Below are 26776 nucleotides of genomic sequence, written 5' to 3' on the forward strand. Positions count from 1 at the left end.
CATGGTAATTATGGGAAAGATTGAATGGAAGAAAGCAAGAGGAAGACAAAGACAAGTGATGATGGAGACAGCAGCCAGAGAACTGGAAATGAATACCAATGAATTGATCCACTTGACCCGAAACAGGAGTGTGCGGGCCATGGCAGTCAAAGTTTAAACTGGGCATGGCACCTGATGATGTTGATGAGATTGGAATCACAAATAGTAGATGTAGGTCAGTGCCAGGAACCATCTGCTCTGCTGAAGGGGGCCTACAGCTCCCTCCCTGCATCGCTGATCAGCCTCAGAACTGTGAGATGGTGCAGCAGAGTATACAGAAAACAGTGCTGAGGAACAGAGTGTTCTGGCAGCCTCCCATATGATGTTTCACAGTCTATTGTTTTTATCTTTAGGCCTGCTTTACTTCCATTAGATAGATATGTTAAAAATTGATTGAGGAAGACACACAGGTAGTTAGGGTGAGGGCTGAGGGAAAACAGCATTCTGCTGAAGGAAACCTTAAATTATTTCCCAGAATCCTTGCTGCTCAGGTAGAGGCCTGACACCACTAGGCTAAATTTGGAATGAATGTACCAAGTCCTGAAATGGCATTCGAGTGGCACATGTTGCTTCTGAATGTCCTTCTCACTTCCGCTCGCATGTCTGTCAGTTCTTCTTTTTAGTCATTCCCTTGGGACCTTGCATGACTTGCATCCAAAGTCAAAATCCAAGCTGAGTTCACTGTCATATGCATAAGTACATACACAGACACAATGCAAAACTTACTTGCAGCAACATCAAAAGCACGTGGCACCAGATACACAACAATCACAAGAAAAATGTAAATTATACGTGATTTTTACAAGGAAGAACACAATTACAACTAAAAAAGTACCCGTTGTAATGCAAAGTGGCAGTAGTGTTGCTATTTTGAGGCTGTAATTAGGGTTGTGCATGTAGGTTCAGGAGGCAAATGATTGAAGGCAAGTAGCTGTTCTTGAACTTGGTGGTGTGGAGCTCCAGGTTTCTGTACCTCTTGCCCAATGATAGCTACAAGAAAGTGGCACGGCCCAGTTGGTTCACAGAACCACTCCGGTTCTTTGAGGTCTGAGGTGGCTAATGAGGCCAATGTGAGAAGCACAGACTCTTTCAAGATTGGGCAGGGTAATGGCTGGCTGGATGGATGTGTGATACAGCAGTGTCAACGTCAAAGCTGGAACACTTGGAGTATTGCGTGCAGTTCTGATTGCCGTGCTGTAGGGAAGACGAGATCAAGCTAGAGAGGGTGCAGAAAAATTCATAGAAATGCTGCCAGAACAAGAGGGCTTGAGTTATAAGGAGTGATTAAATAGGCTGGGACTGTTTTGCCTGGAATGAAACAGTCTGATGGGTGGGTGACTTTATATTGGTTTAGAAAATCATGATTGACATAGACATCAGTCTCTGTCTTTTTCCCAGAGAGGGGAGCCTAAAATTAGCTGGCATAGATATAAGGTGAGAGGGGAAAAGTTGAAGGGATCCCAGGGACTAGTTTTTCCCACACACAGGGCGATGGGTATATGAAATGAGCTGCCAGAGAAAGCGGTAGAGGCAAATACAATTACAACGGTTCAAAGTCTTTTGGGCCGGTACATGGATAGGAAAGGGTAGAGGGATATGGGCCAAAGGCAGGAAAATGGGATTAGTAATAGATATGTCAAGATAGGTGGAAGGGCCTGTTTCTGTGCTGTTTACCTCCATGACTATGAATAGAGCACCGAGTTATGAGCAATGACTGTAGAACACCATAGGGGATGAGGTGCCAGATCATTTAGGGATAAGGTGTTGTTAAAAAGTCAGAGGAAACAATATTGACACTACTCCAAGCCAAGCCCTACTCACCGTACTGCAGAATTAAGCATTCTGTAAATTGTCTTATTGACCAACACCTCCCCATTTATAAATCACACACTAATGCTTATGTGAACCAATTATAAAAGGAGCTTTTACCAGATTTGATAAAATGAACCTTGACCTTTGCCCAGTTGCTGAAAACACATCGGTTCTGTTCATCGTTCACTCGGCACACATAAATCCCAGTCTTCACAGAGTCAACCAGAAGTACCGACTGTGTTGCCCCAACGATCTGTAACCAATAGAGAAAGAACCTCATAGTAGGACCTTCAAATACCAACGACTGGCACAATTGTCGTGACACAGGGGTTTCAACAAGCCAAACAAATGTACTGTATCTGAAAAGGTCCAAAATATCTACATCAACTGTTGTGTTTTACACTTCATATTTAGACATGAGCACCAACATGGGCATTGGCAAAGCGATACCACTAGCAAACTCAATCACTTTCTTGTGTACTCTGGAACAAGTCTGCATTGCTAAAGGAGTGTCCTTGACACAAGTCACTCCTGCAATAGACTGCAATAGAATTGTCCTTAAGTTTCTATTGATTGAGCTTGGGACAAGAGACCTGGCAATTTAAATACAATCACGTAAATCAAAAGCAAGATCATTCAGTATCGGTGATTGTGGAACTAATCGATTATAATAAACCCACCTAGATCGCTTCCTTCCTTGAAGAGAGCAACCTGTCCTCAGTCCGACCTATCTGTGAGTTTCAACTGAAAATGTAGCTCACTTTTAATTGTACATAGCAATGCTTGGGCAAGGTATTTAGATCAATGAAAAATTAGGGATGATGACAAATATTGACTGTATCAGTAATGTTATCTACCAACAAAAGCATTTCTTAATAATTTTATTGATGATGCACACTTAAGTGACAACATTGCTTTCCTTTAAAAGCAATAGGGTGGTACAGTAGCGTAGTGTAGTGCATATTTTACAGTACGGGCAACCTAGGTTCAATTCCTGCCACTACATAACCACGTGGTTGTCCTCCAGGTGCTCCGGTTTCCTCCCACAGTCAGTCCAAAGGTGTACTGGTCCGTAGGTCATTGATCATTGTAAACTGTCCAGTGATTAGGCTAGGGTTATATCAGGGGTTTGCTGGGCGGCTCAAAGGGCCTGTTCTGTGCTGTATCTAAATAAATAAATAATATTTTAAGTCACAATAGAGTTCTGAGCTCTGAATGGCCCTTTGAATTTCTTGCTCTTTATATGACTTTTCACTAGCAGGATGTGATAGTTCACATCATCTGTGTCATTACTATTCTTCATTAACCCCCCTTCCTTGTAGCCATACACTTCCTTTAACTCTTAGCATTCTGCAAGAATGTCTTCTTGCTTTCAAAGCCAAAATGAACAAAGGTCTTCCAATTAGTTCAGAATTTCACAAGTTGCACTGCTACTTTTCAGTTGGGTATTATCAGAAGTAACAAGTTTTTTTTATAGCAACATCCTACTTATATGAGTAAATTTGACCCAAAGCTCTTTATAAAACTGTGATTATCAAACAAATACAGAGCTGGACATATTAGGAAAGTTGACCAAGACTTGATCAAACCGATTAGTTTTAAAGAGACACACACATAAAATGCTGCTGGAGCTCAGCAGTTCAGGCAGCATTAATGGAAACGAATAAACAGTTGACATTTTTGGTCAAGATCCTTCTTCAGGACTGGAAGGGAAGGGGGGCAAGACCCTTTCTTTAAAGAGAATGGATGAGGAGTGGAGAAGTGCATAGGTGATGATGATTTGGCGAAATTTTGCGAGTTGGGGTCTTGGCAGCTGAAGAAACAGCTTGATTACGTTTTCATCCTATTGAAAACCACATGGCAGCCAAAAGTCAAAAGTTAGTAGAAAGATCACTCTGCTAAAAAAGGATTCTGTCTTCCAGAGGAATGTCTTGTTGAAAGTATGCCCATGACATATTACTGACCTGAACAGAGACTATTCTAACACACTGGTTTTCACACGGCTCAGAAATAATCAATTCTTCACCTCAGCAAATGAGGTTTCTAAGAAACAGGATCTCTACAGAAAGAAGTCTGCAAATCCTGTCATATACTTAAGAAGCAGATTGAAAAGTTATAAAGCTTAACATTTTCATCTGATGTCAATCGCACTCAATGGCCAAGCAGATGAATTACTGGGTAAATTTTTAAGTACGCACAGGTAGGTTGGCCAATCATTTGTTCCCATGGATACAACCTTTTTAATGTTTGTGGGGCAAATATGGCTTTAAGCACAATCCTTGCAGGAACTTATTTCAATAGTCATGTCGGATGAGAGTCCAGATTCAAGAATTTAGAAAGGTCCAGATAAATCATAACTAAAAAAACTTTGATATTGCTTCATGAGTAATTAATAGACAAGGGAAAAGAACCACAGGGGAGTTTGAGTCTGAAAGTGTTTTGGTTGCACTGAATTTGAACTTGACAAGTTTAGAGACAGAGCTGAAGATGCAGATAAGCAACAGGAAAAGAACAGGTGAGAGGACGGTGAGACTGTGGTAGATTCACTACTGCCTGTCTTGGTATTTCTGCTTCTTTCCTACCATCACAAATATTCTCTAAAATCTTCTGCCTTTCACACAGTACCATAGAGATTAGCACAATTGCTTTATAGAGCAGGCTGTTAGATCAGGATTTGATTCCCGCTGCTGTCGGTGAGGAGTTTGTGTCTTCTCCCCATGATCACGTTGGTTTCCTACGGGTACTCTGGTTTCCTCCCACATTCCAAACACGTGTGATTATGACTGATGAGTTCTGGGCATGCTTATGTTTGTGCCGGAAGTATAGCACGATTTTCGCTTAGTTGATTTGAAACAAATGACGTATTTAACAGTATGTTACATTGTACATGTGACAAATAAAACTAATCTTTAAGTTCCAAGATATACCACCCTGATATTAATTGCACAGACTCAATGAGATCCACGTTTCTCAATAATACAGTGTAAGATAGTGTCCTACATAGCGAACACACCATTTAAACAGGCATGCATTGCACTCTTGCGATTTTCTTAGCTCAGACCACAAAGGCCTCACTGATGTCCTAAAGACACAAATTCTTAAAAATAGTCACTGAATTCTTTCTTTGATTTCTGGATGCAGACATTGCCAGTCAAGGCAAGATTTTGCCACCGAGAAGATAATGTTGAAAAAGCTTCTTAATCTGATGCAGTCCTCCTGGTGAAGAATTCCCTCAATGTAGCTGGAGAGGAGGTAGCAGGACTTGCACCTACTGACTACGAAAGAACAGTGGTAGATTTCTCAGTCAGGATTGTGTACAACTAAGAAGGGAACCTGCAGGTGATGGGACACCCACAAACTTCATGCCCATACCATATGGAAGATTTATAATAAGCTGACCGAGTAGCTTATGCACACTGTACAAACTGGTGGACTAGTAAGATGGAGGTATGCTTGGTCACAGCGGCCGCTCTGTGATCGCAAGAACCTGTTAAGAGATTGGTAATACAAAATACTGCAAGTTCGGTTCATTGATTCATTGGCAGGACCAGCTGCGAGGGAGCTGCATGGCCTTGATTGTTGCCCATTACAGCCACTCAGGGAGGTAGCACTGGGGACAGTGTGGAAGAGAACAGAGACGCAGCAGGTGTGCTGGATCAGTGCTGAGTTGGAGACTAGCCCCAGCGGGCCAGCTCTGCAGTGTTCACTCACTGGAAGACAAGCTGATTTGCCTTTGTCTGTGACTGACCCAGCATGAGATGAGAAACTGCTGTGTGATTGTTCTTACAGAAACATGACTGTAAGACAAAATACCATACACCATAAATTTTCAGGCCATGTCACTCAGGGGCTTGTAGTAATATTATTTTGTAACTCTGTGCTGTGTGCATTTTATTTTGTAACTATATATGTTTTACAGCTTGACCCCAGAGGAAGGCTGTTTTGTTTAGCTGTATACATGTGTACAGCGGAATGACATTTAAACTTGATCTTGATGTTTTTCAGCTGCTGGAAGAACTTTGTGCCATCACTGGCAAGGAAACTCAAAGAAACCAGGGAACGGTTGTTCTATCTAGGCAAATGCATTAGTAAAACCTGAATCAAGAAATGGAGACTAGAGAGTGTACAGAAGAAGAAAAAAAAAATCACGAGGACATTGCAGAGACTGGAGCGCCTGAGTTATAAGAATGGATAGACTGGGACTGTTCACCCTGGAGATACTGAGGGATGACCTGATGGAAATGTACAAAACTATGAGGAGCAAAGACAAGATGGATTGTCTGTGTTTTTATCCCACAGCACTGGAGCCTAAAGCTAGGGAGCACATCTAAGGTCTGAAGGGCAGGTTTTTCATGAAGAAGTTAGTAGGTATATGGGGTGAGCCTCCAGAGGAAGTAGTGGCAGGTACTTTTACAATCTTTAGAAACAATTGGACAGGTACAAGGAGAAGAAAGCTTTACAGAAACATGGGCTAACTGCAGGCAGGTGAGACTAGCTCAAGAACCCACCTTGGTTGGTTTGATGAATTGGGCAGAAGGGCTTGCTTTTGAGCAGGATAACTCAATAATTATCCTCCACTATTTAATACTTTGATGGCTGGTGGCGTAATGGCACCAGTGCCAGACTTCGAAGTGAAGGCTCCCGAGTTCGAATCCAGCCAGCTCCCCTGGCACGCCTTCCATCTGTGCTGGGTTGAGCATCGAGCTAGTAACTCGACCTCATAAAGAAATTGCCTGCTACAGAAACATCAACAGCAAAAGGTTGATGCTATGCTCTCTCGTGAGTTTAAAAGGCAATTTCCTTTTTCATTCAATACTTTAAATCAACATGGACTCCTCTGAACATGCAGTATATCTTCAAGGGACAATCCGAAAAAGGAAAGGGGGTGCAATGGCTAGCAGTAATTCCCAAGGTCATTACCAAGTTGCCAGAGCACTAATAAATTTCTGGCATGAACTAATATATGGGCATCCTAAATGTAGAATTTGACCACACATACTGCTGCCTCCTAGTTCTTAACTTGGTCTGGGAAAAGACGAGATCCATATCAAATTCACTGTCACCTTACAGCATATATTCCTTGAGCTAAAATCAACATTACAACAGCGTTCCCATGATAATGTGACCAAAGCCAAAGCAATTCCATACCAACTTATTCCCATTACCGCATACTGAGTCAGTTGAAATCTCAGCAAGGCTGACTCAACTCTATTTGCGAAGGTAGAAATTGCCAGAAACACTAAGCAGAGCAGGGCAACACCTGCAGAAACAGGAACCAAGCTAAAGTTTCAGCTTTTTGTCAGGACCGCATTCAGGTCTTTATCCTGAAACCTTGATGGTTTCTCCTTTCAGCCCCCGCCTGATTATTCTAGAACCTTCTGTTTTCAATTTCAGTTTTCCTGCAGTTTGGTTTTGTTGATTTCTATTTGAGAAGTTATACTGACAGCACTGTATGTGCCAAAGATTTCTCTGCCAAGTCAATAAAATAGTCACCGTCCATGCTAAGCTTTAGACATCAATTCTAAGAAGCCCTGAGGGCTTGTGTCATCATCACTCACTGTTGGCACTTCAATATACCTCCAAATGTTCCAACACAGGACTAACTGAAAGAGCTAGTGAGAGATTTGGAAGTGAGAGGGGGAGATCCAAAATGATAGGAGAAGACAGGAGGGGGAGGGATGGAGCCAAGATTGTCCAGCTCTTGTCATTTTGGATCTCCCCCTCCCACTTTCAAATCTCTTACTAGCTCTTCTTTCAGTTAGTCCTGACGAAGGGTCTCGGCCCGAAACATCGACTGTTCCTAGAGTTGCTGCCTGGCCTGCTGCATTCACCAGCAACTTTGATGTGTGTTGCTTAAATTTCCAGCATCTGCAGATTTCCTCGTGTTCAGGCTTTTGTATCTGGTCACCACTCATTAGGAAGGACATTCAGGCTTTGGAGATGGTGCAGAAGTGGTTTACCAGAATGCTATCTGCTTTAGAGGGTATGTGCTATCATGAGAGGCTGGGCAGACTTGGTTGTTTTATCAGAAGTGGCAGAGATCGAGGTGAGATCTGATGGAGGTTTATAAGATTATGACATAGATAGACAGAGTGCATTGGTTTCTCAGGGTAAAAATTTCTAATCAGAGGGCATGCTTTGAAGGTGAGAGAGGGTAGGTTCAAAGTATTTTTTACTCATAGTAGTGGATGCCTGGAATGTGCTGCCTGGTATGGTGGTAGAGGCAAATACATTAGAAGCTTTTAAGAGACGTTTGGATAGACACATGGATATGAGGAAGATGAAGGGATATGGACTTTGTGTAGGTAAGAGCATATTATTTGGGGGGGGGGGGTTGACTTACTTTTTAGCCAGTTTGGCACAACATTGTTGGTTCAAAGGCCTGTTACTGTGCTGGACCGTTCTATGTTCTGCCCGATGGGCGAAGGAAGAGGAAAGTACGTTCGTGGTGGGTGAAGTCTTTGATTATACTGACTGCTTTACTGAGGCAGCAAGTGTAAATGAGTCCATGGAGGGGAGACTGGTTTCCATGATGTGCTGAGCTGTGCCACAACTCTCTGCAGCTTCTGCGGTCAAGGGCACAGCAATCACCATAACAAGCTGCGGTGCATCCAGATACTCGGCTTTCTACGTTGCGTAGATAAAAATTCGTGAGCGTCAAAGAGGACATGCCAAATTTCTTTATCCGGCTGTTAGCATGAGGTGGAGTTGCTGCAGAAAAATTACCATAAAAATAACTGAAGAGGGTGTAAATCATTCAACTCTTCACTGGGAAACTCCCCATTTGGAGAAACTAATAGACTTATTGAACTGTGCTCCCAGCAAGTCCTGATTGGCCAAAATATTCTAAGACTTCTTCAGAAATGAGAAAAAAAAAATCTGGCTACGTGATATTTTTGTAGAAAGATACACTTTTGACATCCCTGGGGGAACACACTTATTTTTCTTCTAAAAATGGTACAAAATGTCTTGGCTTGGAAATATGATGATGCTGTGCTTATATTTTCAACCAACAATTTGCAAGACAGAAGGCACATGCTTTGACGCCACCCCCATCCCGTCATCAGGGCTCTCCTGGCCTCTGCAAAGAAACCTGGTGGAGGCTCTCTGTACATACTGTATGGGGGTGATTTCAGCACAGGTAGTGAGGGGCTGACTAGATCTTGGAATGATAGGTCTACTTGCACCTCAGCTGACGGCCATCCAAATACAATGGGGAGCTCACTCCTGCCTCAGCATGACACCTCAGGGCTCCTTGCAGCCGGTCTGTTCACCCTCCTTTCAATCCAGCTCTTTCCACAGGGAATAAAATAAAATGGGGTGCTGCGGCAGAGGTATGTCTGTCCCAAAGGAGATGCAAGATAGCCCTTCCTTCCGTTAGCCTGCAGGTCACCCTTGGGCAAGGTGTGGCACCCGCTTAACCCCCCCCCCCCCGACCCCCAATGAGGGTCACGTGAAGCCATGAGAGCAGGTGGTGGAAGGTAATTCGGTTAGCATTGTTGATTAGGGCAGAAGAGCCTCATTCCATGCTCTATAACTCTGTGATTCTAATAACAGGGATAGACCTGCAAGATAAATATAACTGATGACAAACAGCACCATTTTTACTGAACTGTTAATAAGAAAGGGGGAACACAATAAAATTACCTGCACCCAGTGGTTTAGGTTATCACACCCCCTTCCTGCCAATCAACTTGCATAGTTCTTACCACATTAAAGGGTTGCTTATATACTTAAGATAACAAATACAGGAACTGTGTTAATCTGCACATCTAGATAAATTCAGTAAAGGTCATCCTTGAACAAGATCCTCGAATTGATATGTGCATGCAACAAAGAAAGGGAGAAAAAAAAATACAGCTTCATTTCTGAAAAGTTGATGTACAAACCCCATTTCCAGCTCCAACTACACCTTACAAGGACTAAATATTACACGTGTAAATGTTACTACAAATATGTGATCAGTAAAACCTATACAACACCGACAGAATGTGCACGTAGAAGTTATATTAAGCCAAAGTCACGTGTGCTTAGTTAGGCATATAAAGCTCCCATAGCACTACCTTGAAGAGTAGTTGAATTCTCCTTGGTGTCCTGCCAAAAATCAATTCCCAGGCCAGAATTACAAATAGATTACCCGGTTATTAGTACATTAGTTTTCAGGTGTTCTAAGCAGCTAGGAATGGATTAAGTGCGTCAAGGCCTGGATCATTCTGAGTCCTTAAGAATTGAACTGGGCTAATAATCCTTGCAGATATCATATCGATTCACATGTAACTCAATGTGTGACATTCCTTTTACAGCATTATGGAAAAACCAGACCAAGTTAGTTTTAGTAACTCATGCTGATCTCTAGATCACCCAACCCTCCAGTGTCCCATTACTCATCTCCCAACTCATGCCCTGACCGTGCAAGAGCCTCAACTCTCCAAATGTCAGGGCCCACACTGATACCTTGCCCCTCTTTCCCTGAATATCTGATCAGCTGATCTTCCAAGCCCCTTCCTCAACCCATTGCCTCATCCTTTACCCCCCAGGGATGTTTTTAATTATACAGAAGCTCGGATGGACAGGTGACCATTCTGATGCCCCGCAGGGCTTAACTTGCTCGCAAAACACGCAATGAAATGGACAGGTTCTGCTCTAACTCTATTTACAAGTTTGCAGATGACACCGTCGTAGTAGAACGCATCTCAAACAACAATAAGATGGAGTACAGGAAGGAGATAGATAGCTTGGTGTCATGTTGTCAACCTTTCCATCAACGAAAACATGAGGAAATCTGCAGATGCTGGAAATTCAAGCAACACACACTTCTTCCTATAGATGCTGCCTGGCCTGCTGCATTCCACCAGCATTTTGTGTGTGTTGCAACCTTTCCATCAACGTCAGCAAAATAAAAGAGCTGGTTATAATCTTCAGGAAGCAGAGCGGAGTACATTACACAATGGCGCCAAGCTGGAAATGATCGAGAGCTTCAATTCTTAGATGAACGATATCACCAATAACATGTCCTGGTCCAACCACAGAGATGCTATGACCAAGAAAGCATACTAGCACCTTTACCTTCTCAGAAGGCCTAGGAAATTCAGCATTCCCCTGATGACTCTCATTATTTTTTTTATAGACACCATAGAAAGCAAACTGTTCTGGTGCATCACAGCTTCCTATGGGAACTTCTCTGTGATCATTTTAGAGAGTTGTGGACATAGCCCACTCTATCATGAAAACTAGCTTCCCCTCCATTGATGCAAGATACTGGCCCTAAAGTGTGGCCTAGATAGGGCAAATAAAAAAAATGGGAAATATCATAAAGAAATTCATGGGAAATTTTAATCTGTCCATTGATTGGAGTAACTAAACTAGCAAGGGTATTGTAGAAAAATTTAGAGTGCGCATTGGAGATTGTTTTTCCAAAGATTGGTCATGCAAACTCAGATAATCCAGAGATGAACTCAGAGGATCATTGTGCCAGAGTAGATGCCATTTCTATTAGTACCACAATGCACTTTAATTGACTTTTGTTTAAGATGCTACACAGTAAAGTTCTTAATACTCGACAGAAATTCATTCCAACTGGAAAAGTAAATTGCACAAAAAAAAAGAGGCAGAAACTGTGGTTTCAAGGAAGTCAAGAATGCAGTTAAATTGAAAATTTCAGCATACAGTGTATGTGGGCTGGTGGCAGAGCAGAAGTCTGAACTCTACAGGAACTACTAATGAAATGTTAGAAAGCACAAGGGAAAAGAAAATAATAATTTTGTGAGAAAACTTGCATATATCAAAACAAACACTAAGATTTTCGATAGCCATATAAAAAGGAAGAGAGTGGCTAGTGCAACTGTGGAAAGCCCAAAGAATGAAGATGGGAAATTAATATCAGGGAACGAGGAAATGGTACAGCGATTAAACCATCATGGAGGATATTGCAAATATCATGAAAATAACAAGAGACACAAGAGACCTAAATGCTGGAACATGGAACAACTAACCATCAGCTGGAGGAACTCAGTGGGCCGAACAGCATCTGTGGGGGAGGAAGGGGAAAAAAATTGTTTACATTTTGGGTTGAAACCCTACATTAGGAATAGATGCAGGGTTTTGACATGAAACGTCAACAGTTCCTTACACTCACAACTGTTGTTCAACCTGCCGTGACCCTCCAGTGGATTGATTGTTGGCCCTGAAAATAACAGGTGGAAAAGTTTCAAACTGCATGGAAAAACTGGTAGAAGTCCCAATTATGAGGAACAAAATACTGGAAAATCCTACAAAATTAAAGGCCGACAAGCCACAGACCAATAGTTCACACCCAAGGGATTTAAAGGATGTAGTTGTAGAGGTGGTGGGTTGACAAGTCTTTGAAAACTCGCAAGTCTTTGGGAGGCCCCAGTGAATTGGAAAACAGAAAATGTGACTCAATAATTTAAGAAGGGAGGAAGACAAAAAGAAAAGGCAGGAAACTACAGACCAGTGATTTTATCATCTATTGTGGGTAAAGTGCCAGAGTCAGTAATGATTAAAAAGCTTAACAGTTGGGAAAGCTGAATATAATCACACAAGGTCAACGTGGTTACACAAAGGGTAAACTACACTTGATAAATTTGTTTCCTTCAGGATGTAACATGCAAAGCTGGTGGAGGGGAAACCTATAGATGTAATGTATTTGGATTTCCAAAAGGTTTTTAACAAGACGCTACATAAGAGGCTGATGCAAGTTAAGAAATCATGGTATTGCTATATTAGCATTGACTGAAAACTGGTTATCACAGAGTTGGAATAAGTGGGTCATTTTCAGGTCAGAGGGGTGTAACAAGAGTACCTGAGGATTCAGACCATGACATTTAATTATTTATATTAGTGACCTAGAGGAGGGATGCAAAATGCAAGCATCCAACTTTGCTGCTGACATAAAGGTGGGAGAAAATGCACCTGGTGATGAGGATATTGTGACTCTGCAAAGGGATGCAGACAGATTGAGTGAATGAGAAAGAACTTGACAAATGCAGCTTGATTTTGGAAAGTGCGAGGTCAGGCACTTTGGCAGAAAAATCAAGCAGCAGGTTGTTTTTTTTTCTAAATGGAAAGAGAGTAAACTAAGTTCAAAGGGACCTGGGTGAACCACACACAAAAAAAGGTCAGCAGGCAAGTGCAGGAAGCAGTTAGGCAGCAAATGGCATGCGATACCTGCCCGCTTAGTCACATGCCCATTTTGCACCTTGGCCCAGAGGAACGGTGTTTCCTTTAGCTGTATACATGTGTATGGTTGTATGATAATAAACTTGAACATCTACAGGATGGCGATGAAGCCAGGCCTGAATTTCTGAGCAGATTTGTTTCAGTTACTTCCAAAAGCCCTTCAAAAGTCCAAATACATTGATCACATCGATCGGCTCCCCTCCACCAACTTTGCATGTTACATTCTGAAAGAATATAATAGCTTTGGAGGCAGTGCAATTTTAAAATGGAGACCTTAGGATCTACCGGTTGCAGAGCGTTAAGAATCTCCAGAGTTCTCCTGCCAAGAGGGTCAGGGAGGCTAGATCATTGGAGGATGAGACTTAAAGACATGTTTTTTTGAAATATCTGGGAATCAAGGGCTCAGGGTATCTGGCACAGAGGAATTGTGACCTGGGTCAGATCAGCCATGATTATTTTGAGAGGCATCAAGGCCTGAGGGGCCAGGTAGCCAACACCTACCCGTCTTCTTGACAGGTTTTGTTGGAAATCTAGAGTTACTGCTGCACATAGCTTGGTACAACATACCAACTCAGTAAAGATTAGGAACAATAATCCATTCAGTCTTGAGCAACAACCTGTCAACAACAATTTATCAGACAATGTGGTCCCACATTGCAAAACAGCAAATGTATGGCAAAAAGCAATTCATTTGAGGCAAGTGATGTCTGATGCCTCGAGATTGTGAAATACATCCAGAAAGGAAAGTCTTTTCACTCCTCTTACAAAAAAAAGCTTCATATTTTAAATCCGCGTACACTGGAGGATAGGGGGTGGATTTCACATCACAAAAGCTGCATGCCTCAACCCAGTTGCTCACCCTATGAGTAATCACGGCATCATTGGGATTTTCCACACACACTATGCTAAGGCGGTGAGTGGGGAAGAAGGAACTTAGAATTGCTTTATATTGACAATCAGAGTTACCTGCTGGTCATCAGAAATATCAGGTTATGAGTCTCCCATTTTATAGCAGATTCACACCTCTGCTAAGGTAAGAAAATTAAGCTTCCTTCTGATGTGGTCCCAAGTCCTATCACACTGCAGAGTGTCAACCGTACTGTAGCTACACAGAAAGGCTTACCTTCACACCTTGCTCTGTGTGTGTGTGTGTGTGTGTGTGTGTGTGTATATATAAGTGTAACTCTGGTAGTGGGGTTGAAGTGTGCCTGTGTTTTTTTTTAAAAAAACATTGTCCATCAGACCATGTTTCATCTGGGTGCTACTTTCTATCACATTTCAAAGACATACCTACTCTAAATTATCTCTTAGTGTATGCGGGTGGCAGAAGAATCGGGGGAGTTGAGTGGGCAGGAGAAAGTGAATAGATTACAGGGAGGTAGGTTGTGATTGCCATGAGATAGTCAATGGGCTCAATGGCTTCCTTCTATATTGTTAAAACATCTGAACGTACAATGTATGAATTTGTTTCAATATAATTAAAACTTCGGTTGCTATTGTCATGGTTTTTCACCATTAGCATCCCTTGTGTTGTTTTTAGTTTCTTTCTCTGCTCTATTCTTGTTCTCAGGTTAAAATAACTCCTTTCTCACCGAAAGTCAACTTTGCTCTAGTTCTGACTTTATCTGCAAGAAAAAGTGAAACAACTTTCTTTCAAGGATATTAAAAAGAGGAAGGAAAATAGTGTGGGTGGGGGAAGGATGCTCTTTTGTTGCATCTATACATAGTCTGCCACATCCACATGATGTCCTGAAACATGTCCAACCAATCAGATACTTACAAATCAAATGAATGGCTAGTTCCCCTGCAGCAGTCACCAAAAACACTGCTCAACTACAGCACCAAGTTCAATTGCAAGATGCCAGATAGTAAGCACACAGAGCTCATAAACAGGATGAACATGATTTAAAATGTTCCTCAATTACAGAAGTCAGTCACTTTATATATTTTCTAATAAAAACCCTGATTTGCCAAGTGTGAGTTAAAGAAAATATATTCCCAGAAGCGATGGGGGAGAAAGGTATTTAGTGACCTCTGTTCCTTTAGTTGACCTGTGATCAACTTTATACGTGCACGTTCGGTCTTTGCGTGATTGTGTGACAATAAGTGAACAGTAAACTATTTCCAGCCAAAAGGGAAATGGCAGATGAGACACTGGTCATCTACTCTCAGAGAACCTTCGCTGCTGCCAAATATGGAGCAGCCAGGGTGACCACGGTCTGAACTTCTGCTCAGTCTCCCCTCTTTTTGTTCATGTCAGCAGAAGATGCAGTTCTGACTAAGGAATTCTCTGAACATAATGCAAGATTGAAGCACATTACATTTGAAAAAAAGTTCAGAACTGTTGGCTGGCATTAACAGCAGAAGAGAAAAGAGCTAGCATTGCAGCCCTGAGCCTCACCGTTAAATAAGATGTGGACAACATAACTGGGTGAGATTGTGAGGAAGATGCAAAGATGCTGCAGGATGACTTAGGTGAGTCGAGTGAACGGGGGCAGACAATCAGTAGCTACTTTATCAGGCACACCTACTCATTAAAGCAAATACCTAATCAGCCAATCATATGGCAGCAACTCAATGCATAATAGCATGCAGACACTAGAGGTTCAGTTGTTGATCAGACCAAACATTAGAATGGGTGGGGAAAAAAATTTGATCCAAGTGACTTTGACCATGGAGTGCTTGTTGGTGCCAGACAGGGTGGCTTGAGTATCTCAGCAACTGCTGGCCTCCTGGGATTTTCACTCACAAGTCTCTGGAGTTTTCAAATAATGGTGCAAAAAGCAAAAACATCCATTGAGCAGTAGTCCTGGGGGTGAAATTACATTATTAATGAGACAGGTCAGCGAAGAAAAGCCAGACTGGTTCAAGCTGACAGGAAGGCAACAGTAACTCAAACAACCACACGTTACAACAGTGGTGTGCAGAAGAGCATTTCTAAACACACACACGTGGTACCTTGAAGTTTGCAAAATGATTTGTGCACTTGGCGCAATTGCACAGGCCTTTGCGAGGTCACACCTTAATTACTTCCTGCAATTTTAAATCTCCTAACCCAAGAAAGGGAATACTTGCCATAGAGGGAGTGCAGCAAAGATCCACCGGAATGATCTCTGGGAGGGCAAAGCTCTTATGTCAGAGAAAACCTGGGTGAACTAGGCCTGCCTGAGAGGGTATCTTATTGAAAAGTATGAACTTCTGATGGAGTTCAACAAACTGGATGTAGCGAGGATGTTTTCTCTGGAAGTGTTAGGATATGGGGCAAGAAATAATGGCTGAGATGAAGAGAGAATTTTCTATATATGTAATTCTCTACCACAGAAAACCAGAGGTGCATTTTCTGCGTTCTTACCTTATCAGGAAGCAGCTTGCTGAACTGCCTCCAAGGCAAGTAGATTAAAAGTTCATATACATATGTACAGGACATATCATATAGAACCTTGAGGTTCATTTTCTAACAGGCATTCATATTGGAAGAGAATTGCTTTAAAATCAATGAAAAACTACACATTAAGTGTGACAACCAACCAACGTGCAAGAGAAGCCAAACCATGCAAATAAATAAATAAATAAATCATCCTGAGAACATGAGTTGTAGAGTCCTTGAAAGTGAGTCCATAGGTTGTGAAATCAAGTCAGTGTTGAGGTGAGTGAAGTTATCCTCACTGGTTCAGGAGGAGCCTGATTATTGATGGTTGACTTCAATGTTCCTGGTGGTGTGGGACTTAAGGCTACTGTACCTTCTTCCTGATGGAAGCAGCAAGAAAAGAGCATAGCTTAGATGGTGAGGATCCCTGATGCTATTCAGAGAGCTCTGCCTCTGATGGACCGGGCTGTGTCCACCACCTTTTCTGGGCTGTTCGGTTCATGGGCATTGGCATTTCCATACCAGGTCATGATGCAACCAGTCAGGACACTCTCCACTGTGCATCTATTGAAGTTTGTCAAAATTGTAGACCACATGCCATATCTGCGCAAACTCCTAAGACAGCAGAGGCATTATGGTACAAAGACAAGAAAATATGAAGATACTGGAAGTCCAAGCAACACACAAAATGCTGGGGGAACTCAGTAGGCCAGCAACATTTATGAAAAAGAGTAAACAGTCAATATTTCCGGCCGAGACCCTTCATCAGGACTTTATTAATTAAGAAAAGTCCTCATGAAAGGCCTCAGCCCAAAACATTGACTGTACTCTTCCACAGATGCTGCCTGGCCTGCTGAGTTCCTCCAGCATTTTGTGTCAGCTACAGAGGCATTGTGGTGCCTCCTTTGTGATGGTACTTATGTGCTGGTCCCAGGACAGATCCTCTGATATGATAACACCAAGGAATTTTCGATCCTCTAATGAGGACTGGCTCACAGACCTCTAGTTTCTTCCTCCTGTAGTCAGTCATCAGCTCTTTGGTGTTGCTAATGCTGAGTAAGAAGTGGTTGTCATGGCATTATTCAACCAGATTTTCAACCTCCCTCCTATATGCCTGTTGTGTCAGCTAACAGTAGTGTCATCAACAAACTTAAAATATGGCATTGGAGCTGTACTTAACCATCGTAAACACAAAGTGAGTAGAGCAGGGGGCTAAGCACACAGCCTTGTGGTGCACCTGTGCTGATGAGGATTGTGGAGGAGACGTTGTTGTCATTCTGAACTCACTGGGGTCTTGGAGTGAGAAAATTGAGAATCCAGTTGCACAAGGAGGTATCAAGGCCTGGGTCAAGGAGTTTAGTGATTTGTCTCACGGGGATGATGGTGTTGAAAGCTGAGCTGTAGTCAATGAAGAGCATACTGATGTATGAATGCTCATTGATGTTCCAGAGCTGATTGAAGAGTTACTGAAATGGCATTTGCTGTGGACCCAGTGTGACAGCAGGCAAACTGAACCACATCCAAGTCCCTCGTGAGGCAGGGGTTGATATGCTTCACGACCAACGTCTCAAACCGCTTTATCACAGGGGATGCAAGCGCTACTGGATGATAGTCGTTGAGACTGGTTACCACGTTCTTCTTCAGCACTGGTACAATTGAAGCCTGCTTGAAGCAGGTGGGCACTTCAGGCTGCCAAAGCGAGAGGTTAAAGATCTCAGTGAACACTCCAGCCAGTTGATCAGCATAGGTCTTCAGTACTCGGTCGGGCACACAATCTAGGCTAGATGCTTTCCATGGGCTCACCTCGCTGAAGGATGCTCTCACGTCTGCCTTAGGATTGTTGAGGACTGAGAGTGGTCCACGGTGAAATTGAGCATAAAAGGCATTGAGCTCATCTGGGAGCGAAACCACGTTGTCATTTATGTTACTTTGCTTTGCTTTGCAGGAGGTACTACCAGTCGAGCCCTGACAGAGCTGTCAAACATCCTGCGATTCAAGCCTGGTCTGCAATTGCCACTTCTCCCGTCAGCTGGCTTTCTGGACCTCTTGTACTTCCCTGGGTTGCCATCTCTTGGCTCATCCAGGGCATCTGGTTGGTAAGACTCCAAATCATTTTGCAGGGATACATTTGTGTCTTCATAGAGTCCATGACAACTGTGGTGTATTCATTCAGGTCCTGTGATGAGTCCTGGAATATGACTCAAAGCAGTCCCACAGCTGCTCCTTTGCCTCCGTGACCACCTCTCTCTCTGCTGTCCATACCTCTGGTACCTTGCTCTTTAGCCTCTACCTGCACCTGGGGGAGAACATCCAGATGATCGGATTTGCCAAAATGCAGTCTAGAGATGGAACAGGAGGCATTCTTGATCTTTGTATAGCAGTGTTTGTGCATGCTGGGTCCTTTGGTGTTGCACATCTATTTGCTTATTGGTGTTGATTTCCTTATTTGAGAGAAACAGCCTTCTGTGTTTCTTAGAAAGAGCACTTGCAGATCCCACAGAGATCAGCATTCATACCTTCCAAGTAGCAACATGTGTTTCTTATCTTTCAACTGGGACTCTGGTCTAAGATGGGACTGGTAAAGCCCAGTGACTACTTACTGGCAGCAAACAAAACTAAATAGTTCATGATTTTTATCAAATGTTATCAATAACATTCTTTAAAATTTATGGTAAGCGATCAATGCAAACAATGGAGAGGTGAGCGAAGGTGTGGCTGAGTTGAGGGTTGAAGCATGCAGGGGCGAGGTATATTCGAGCAAAGCCAGGGTGAGCGGAGCAAAGGAGAGGCAGTTTCGAGGCTCATCCACCCAAACTAAGCCAAAACCCAGTGGCAGGGCCCAAGCCCAGAGCGTATCGATGTAAAAAGGCCCACGTCCAAGTGCGAGAAACGACCTGATGTTTGGACAATTTCATCGCCAGGGCAGATATATCGAAAAGGCAGGGTGCCGAGACAAGAGGCAAGGATTGGGCCGGTTCAGCTCTGTGACATTTACTCGGCTCTGTGCTGAACTGAGGCTGAGGCTGAGGCCTGCTCTGGGCTTCATGTCTACGTACTCACTTTTGTTCTGAATGTTATTTGCTTATTTTTACTATTTGTACTATGTTTTTCTGAATGCTATTTGCTTATTTTTTACTAATTGTACTATTTTTTTTCCCCCTCTGTACACATTAGGTGTTTGACAGTCTTCTTTTAATGGGTTCTTTTGGGTTTTTTGTTTTGTAGCTGACGGAGACGGATCTCAAAGTTATATAATTTATACATACTTTTAACTTTAAAGTGAATAAGCTTTATATACTTTTACATAATACTCCATCTGCCTTCATTTTGGCCATTTTCTTTAACGCAGGCACATCCAGGTTCTCCATAACACAAAGCTGTGTCTTCTACGCATACATGAGGAAATGATAGTTGGAAATAAATTATTTATTTTCTTTTCCCACACAAATTCTGTGAGAGCAAATTTTATTCCACCTTTCAAATTTCTGGATGGTGATATGTGAATTTTACGAGTGTGAATTTCTGTTAACTGAATGGCTGTAATACAGCATTCTCTTTCACCAACCTTTTTTTTAAAAACAAAGGCTAATATCAATATTTAAATGACACCCACTGGACAATTGAAAGGTCATTTTTGTGCTGTGTTATAAGTGGGTTTACAAGGAACAGCTGGCAAGCTCTGCATCCTGGATTGGTTACCTTTCTTATTTTACAGAGAATAGTTCTATTTGAGAACAATGGCTGGCAAGATTTCTTAGAATCTGCCACCTACATCGTGGTTACAAAAACTCAAACCATTGGTCATCTGCTGCTATCTACCATTTCGGAGAAGAAATCCAAACTTCTTGGAAGATTGGAAGCATGAATTCTCTGTAATCCAACTCCCTCAGGAGACAAAGCCCTGATGAACTATTAGTTCACCAAGCTCAAAAGGGACAGATATGTCATCAAAGCAATAAAATTTTAACACTCTAACTCCAGATAGTCACAAAAGTAAGCGTCCTATAGAGTAGACTTGACCTGACAGCGGGATGCTTGCCCATAATCTAAGTTGGTTAAAATGAACATTCGCGACACATGGACGGTGCATCAAATCGTAACACTACACCAAAATCCTATGATCAATAAGCAACGCTAAGCCTATTGATAGGGAGAAATAACGTGCACTCCATAGCTGTGCATTTCCCAGTAGCATGCTTATGTTTTACTCCAAAATGTGATCAAATGGGTCAAATTTAAATCAGCACTCCAGCCTCAAGACTGGTGATCTTGAAGCATCCAAGTCAAAGTAGATTCTTGTCTCGGTAGGCAGGAAATGTTGAACTGGAAGCAAAGTAGTAAAAATTTCACTTTGACAAGCTCGCGCATGCCCACCTGCATAACCACTTACTCATCACAATGTCTTACTCGACAACCGGATCAGAGTTCATTGAACCCATTACAGTCCAGTGCCCTCTTTCCATTTACTCACTCGCTTCATGGGTCCTTAACACACTTTCATAATCCCTAACATTGATATTTTAACTCAGCCAGTATTAGCAATACAGCTGCCAGGAAAAGTTGCGAACAAAAACTGAATTCATTAAACCTACTTTTGCTAGGAGGAACTCCAAACCACAAAACCCTCAAACTAGAAAACAACACAGGTGCTGAGTGGAGCTTTTCAGTTTATTGTAGGTGAGGTTCGGTCTGGCGATATTTGATGAGTGAAAGGTTGTTTATCATTTGGTTCTATTTGTCACGTCTTATATCATAGGAGGATGGTAACCCCTCCAGCCCATCGAGTCATTGCTGGCTCTCTCCTCTTTCTGGACACTCCACTCTAGATCTTTTTATTGCTAACTGCCGAACAGATATTACCCGTCTCGATTTTAAACACTCCTCTCTATAATTCTAACCTCACTCCTTCCAAACGCATTGCTCTCCATTCTCTCCACACCAATCCTAACCTTGCCATCAAACCCACAGATAAGGGGGGTGTGCTGAGGTCAGCCCTCTACCTTGCCGAGGCCAGGTGACAACTCACACCTCCTCTTCCTTACCCCTCGAACAGGATCCCATGAAGGAGAACCAGGTCATTGTCTCCCGCACCATCACCAACCTTATCAACTCCCATCCACTGCCACCAAGTTCCCTTACTCTGCACCTCCTGTTTCTGCCTCCTACCCAAGATCCATAGACCTCTCGCCACCATACCAGGGATAGGGTTCTCTTGACCTCACCTACCACCCCACCAGCCTCTGCATCCAGCACAATTCTCCATAACATCTGCCATTACCAACGGGATCCCACTATCAAGCACATCCTTCCTTCCACACCCCTCCCCAGTTTCTGCAAGGATTGCTCCCCACGTAACACCCTTGACCACTCATCCCTCCTGATACTTGTTCTTGCAAGTTGAACAAGTGCCACACCTGCCCCTGCACTTACTCCCTCACTACCATTCAGGGGCCACAACCAGTCCTTCCAGGTGAAGTGACAATTCACCCTGTGAGTTTGTTGGGTTATCTACAGTGTCCGGTGCTCCCGGTGTGGCCCCCTGTATACTGTACCGGTGCTCCCGGCGGGGCCTCCCGTATACTGCACCGGTGCTCCCGGCGGGGCCTCCCGTATACTGTACCGGTGCTCCCGGTGTGGCCTCCCGTATACTGTACCGGTGCTCCCGGTGTGGCCTCCCGTATACTGTACCGGTGCTCCCGGCGGGGCCCCCTGTATACTGTACCGGTGAGACCGGCGGGGCCCCCTGTATACTGTACCGGTGCTCCCGGCGGGGCCCCCTGTATACTGTACCGGTGCTCCCAGCGGGGCCCCCTGTATACTGCACCGGTGAGACCGGAAGTAGATTGGGAGAGTGCTCCTGAGCAGCAACACTCTGTCCATCAGAAAATGTGGAATCTCCTTGTAGCCACCCATTTCAATTCCACTTCCCATTCTGATGTGTTAGTCCATGGCCTCCTCTACTGCTACACTGAGGCCACACTCGGGTTGAAGGAGCAAAACCTTATATTCCATCTGGGTAGCTTGCAACTCAGTGGCATGAACATCAGTTTTTCAAACTTACAGTAATTGCCTCTCCATTACCATCCCCCATTCCTGCTTTCTTCCTTACCTGTCCATCACCTCCCTCTGGTGCTCCTCTCCCTTCCCTTTCTTCCATGGTCTTCTACTCTCTCCTATCAGATTTCCCCCCTTCTTCAGCCCTTTACCTCTTTCACCAACTTCCCAGCTCTTTACTTTACCCCCTCCCTCAGTTTCACCCATCACCTACTGCCTTGTACTTCTTCCTCCCCCCCCCCCACTTTCTCACCCTGACTTCTCCCTTTCCTTTCTAGTCCTGATGACGGGTCTTGGCCTGAAATGTCAACTGTACTCTTTTCCATAGTTGCCGCCTGGCCCACTGGGTACCTCCAGCATTTTGTGCGTGTTGCTTGGATTTCCAGTGTCTGCAGATTTTCTCATGTTTGTGATCAGAGCATTCTTGCTCTCTCTAAGCTGCTCTTTCTCACGTGCCCCTCATCTCCCGCCAAGCATTCCACATGGGGTCATCTAGACTGGCTAATTAAATTATCAGCACATCCTTGGGATGAGTGGAGAAACCCTGAGATAGCCCACGTAAACAAGGCACTGGAGATGGGATTCAACCTGGGTTCAGCACAGATTACTGCACACCCAGAGGAGAAACTGCTGATTTGGCCTTTCTAGTTTGTTCTACCAAAAAAAAGAGATTATGTCATATTCTAGTCATTAATTCCATTTACTAGCTGTGTCTCTAAAAATAGTTGAAACAATAAACCCTGTAGTCCCGCCTCCCTCCTAGCTGCGTGCACCCCCTCCAATTCTGACCTCATTTATATCCCAAAGATCTTTCATGTCACTGTTAGTGGCCAAATCTTAACTCAAAGGTTCTGTTCAGAATTCACTGCTAACTTATCAAGCCTGAAGTCTCATGTAAAGTCACATGATCAAGATTTCACTCAGTTGTAATATTTGCAACTTTGTCTAAATTACCAGCCTCTCTTAAATGGACTTTGTGGTTTTATTTTGTGCTTTTATCCTCTCTCAACTGTAAATGGAAGGAGGGCACAAGATGTGATTTCCAGCAAAATTCTAACTGATTAGGATAATTTGGGAGGCAGGGTCTATTTATAGATTTGGTAAAGACAATGATCCAGATCCTACTGGTAGGTGCTGGCACTTTGGAACAGAAGCAAAAGCAGAAGGGCTCATTTGATTTAGTCACAACATAACTATCAATGCATCCTGGAGTTAGTTATACAGATCTCAGTTTGATGGATTTGAAGGCATTCAGGGCCCAATTTAATTGCTCACCTCCTCCTTGCCTTCAAACCACTGGTACTGTAGTGGTGTAGGTCCAATGGCAGAACAATGAAGAGCGACAGGACTACCGGCTGGGACAGACGCACACTCAGGTTGCTTTGTGATGACAATACCTGTGGAGTGAAACATAATTGTCATTTTAAAACAAGAACCATTTTGCAATACTGTCAGATGAACCACCTTCAATCCAAAGGCACTTTCACTCTTAGTTTCCAACAGTCAACTTAAGCCAGCCAACTGGCCTTTTCAACATTTTGCTCCACTGAAGTTATTGGCCAAAAGCATGGTGAAGCAGGTGTAGCAAGGAACAAAAGGCGAGATATTTTTAAGCATAATGGATTTTCAGAAGATCTTCAATATGGTTATGTTGAGCACCGTATTGGGCAAATCAGAGGACAAAGGGATTGGGAGTGGCAAGGATCAACTAAAGTATGGAAAATAGAGGAGGAATAAACAGGTCATTTTGAGGTTGCATGGTTGGTGTGCGCAGGAGCTGAGGGCTGCAGGTACTACCAGCCAGGTCGACACCTTTGGTCAGGTGTGGCTCTGGAACTTCACACGCTGCCTCCAATTTGGTTCTATTTTTCTTTCTCCGCCACCCCCCCCCCCCCCAAAACCCCATCCATAATATACATCCAATAAATGCAGGTATTCAAGTCAAGCAAACTTATAAAACAAAAAAAAACCCTGATACTTCATCCCTGCTGGACATAAAAATTCAAGAAATCCCTGGGGTACTCGCAGAAGGCTGATAACCCTAGCCGACTCCAACTAGCTTTATGCAAATCATTAGAGACTGGACAAAGCTGGTCTCGCAGCTTTTACACTTCATGAAAAGCAGCTGATGGCCAATTCCAGATGGATGATTTGTGTGTTCAAAGTAGGGCAGTGGCTGTGAAGCAGTGATTGAAGAACATGAAAAAGGACTTGTGTACATACAAACAAGAGATTCTGTAGATGCTGCAAATACACACACAATGCTGAAGGAACTCAGCAGGTCAGGCTGCACCTATGCAGAGGAATAAAGAGTCGATAGTTTGGCGCCAAGACCCTTGATCAGGACTGGAAAGGAAGGGGAAAATAAAACAGAATAAAGGTGGTGGGGGCGGGGGGAAGAGGATGACAAGCTGGCAGGTGATAGGTGAACTCAGGTGGGTGGAGGAAGGGGATGAAGAAAGAAGCTGGGAGGTGGAAAAGGTAAAAGGGCTGAAGGAGGAGTCTATTAGGGGAGGAGAGAGGATCTGGGAGGAAGGAAAAGAGGAGGGGATAGGCAGGTGAGAAGAGAAGTGATAAGAAAGGAGCCAGAATGGGGAATGAAGAGAGAAGGAGGTTAAAGAAATCAATATTCATTCCATCAGGTTGGAGGCGACCCAGACACAGAATAGGAATGTTGCTCATCCAATCTGAGAGCGGCCTTGTTTTGGCAGTAGACTGACATGTCAGAATGGGAATGGGGGATTGGAATTAAAATGGTTGGCAACCCGGGTACAAGGAAGTTTTATGTTTCGTTGTAGTGAAACATCAAAGACACACAGAAGACGCCAGATGGAATTAGCCGAAAGTGTCAGAAGCACACCTCTTCCAGCAGACAGCATTTTCCAAGACATTTACTAGAAGATTGGATAGGTTTGACTGCAAGCTGTGAGAAGTGGGAATTGAAACAAAAGACTGTTGGAAAGATTAATTCCAGTTCTTCAACTGACTTATTTAAGATGATTCATTTGAAACCACATTTCTAATACTAGCACCTTTGTACTAAAAGAGGAAATGGAGGAAATGTTATTTTGCACCTTTTGCATACGGGATTCTAACTCTGACAGCTGTTGCAGTTGCTGGGGGATGTATTTTAGCTGGAATTGAAAGCAAATTTGAGTGATACAAGGGGGAACATGTACATACGTTTTTCTTACATCATGCATAAACCCAGCATGAATTTCTATCCCAAAGTGTTTTCTCTGTTTAAAAAGTGCAAACCTCTTGGTGGTGTGCTGCAGAGCGGAGAGGTCTGTCACTCTCGGAGAGCAGCAAGCCTCCAAACTCAGGCAGGACTGTGTAGAGAGTGAAAAGCTTGAGTACACAGAAAAAACAGGAGGGGGAGAGAGGGGGCCGGAAGCAAGGACTGGACGATAATCCCACAGAGAACCGACAGCCACCTGCAGGGACATCCAGCCCTGGGTGTTGGACCTTCTTGCAAAGCTTCTGACCCCTCTCCCCACCCTGAACTCCAGTCCAGAGGCGAGGGGTTGGACACATCTCCCAGCTTTACGTCAACCACTGCCAGCACATCCCACAGGTCCTCTCATTTTAAAGGGTATTCCAGCATAAATAAAAAGCAAGATTAGGTTTGTCAAATTTGTGCTTACTTTCTTTATTTGACAGTATATTTATTTCTAAATTAGCAGTAGCTAAGTGTACTTCTAAATAAATCCATCCTAAATTAAAAATATATAGATTTATTTCCCCCAACCATTTGCAAATTTCTCTGATCATTAGAATTATTTGGAAGCATTAATATTCGCAGCAGCAAACGTTGACAGAAGGCCAAGCAACACACACAAAATGTTGGAGGAACTCAGAAGGCCAGGCAGCATCCGTGGAAAAGCGTACAGTCGATGCTCGGCCTGAAATATCGACTGTACCCTTTTCCATTGATGCCGCCTGGCCTGCTGAGTTCCTCCAGCATTTTGTGTGTGCTACTTGGATTTCCAGCATCTGCAGATTTTCTCTTGTTTGTTGAGAGAAGGCCAAGCACTCCACAGCTGTGGTTCAAAGCTAGCTCCAGACTTCCCACAATATCCCCAGGCCATTAGCAAGAGTAAGGGCACAGTGGGTTAATGTAACTTCTTGGGGTGCTGGGGGTGTGGGGGGCAGAACAGCAAACCATGAGATTGGTGAAGATATCAGTTTGATCTATCACCATGTAGGTTAATGTATTTGGTAGAAACAAACATAATTAACAACCACTGATATTGAGTTGGGGTTCACTATAAAGGCAGGTCTGACCTGATGAAGTAATTACGT

At 43.3% G+C, this 26776-nt stretch overlaps 1 protein-coding gene and 1 long non-coding RNA gene across 7 annotated transcripts in view; one reads left to right on the forward strand and one right to left on the reverse strand.

Moving 5' to 3' along the window:
- LOC140211997 (uncharacterized) overlaps nt 1-6184 on the forward strand; it is a 76427-nt gene extending 70243 nt beyond the window's left edge. The window contains exon 5 of the long non-coding RNA XR_011889619.1: nt 5857-6184. This is a non-coding gene — a long non-coding RNA (uncharacterized lncRNA). The remainder of the gene's footprint in view (nt 1-5856) is intronic.
- malt3 (MALT paracaspase 3) overlaps nt 1-26776 on the reverse strand; it is a 130214-nt gene that overhangs the window by 74960 nt on the left and 28478 nt on the right. For 4 of the 6 annotated variants that reach the window (XM_072282335.1, XM_072282334.1, XM_072282338.1 and 1 more), the window contains 2 exons: nt 23747-23868; nt 1969-2104 (listed from right to left, as the gene is read on the reverse strand). In XM_072282335.1, coding sequence (XP_072138436.1) covers nt 1969-2104; nt 23747-23868 — 258 coding nt within the window. The remainder of the gene's footprint in view (nt 1-1968; nt 2105-23746; nt 23869-26776) is intronic. The other 2 variants (XM_072282340.1, XM_072282339.1) reach the window with 1 other exon arrangement.

The sequence above is a fragment of the Mobula birostris genome, chromosome 18 (assembly GCF_030028105.1).
Source record: "Mobula birostris isolate sMobBir1 chromosome 18, sMobBir1.hap1, whole genome shotgun sequence".
NCBI classification, from domain to species: Eukaryota; Metazoa; Chordata; class Chondrichthyes; order Myliobatiformes; family Myliobatidae; genus Mobula; species Mobula birostris.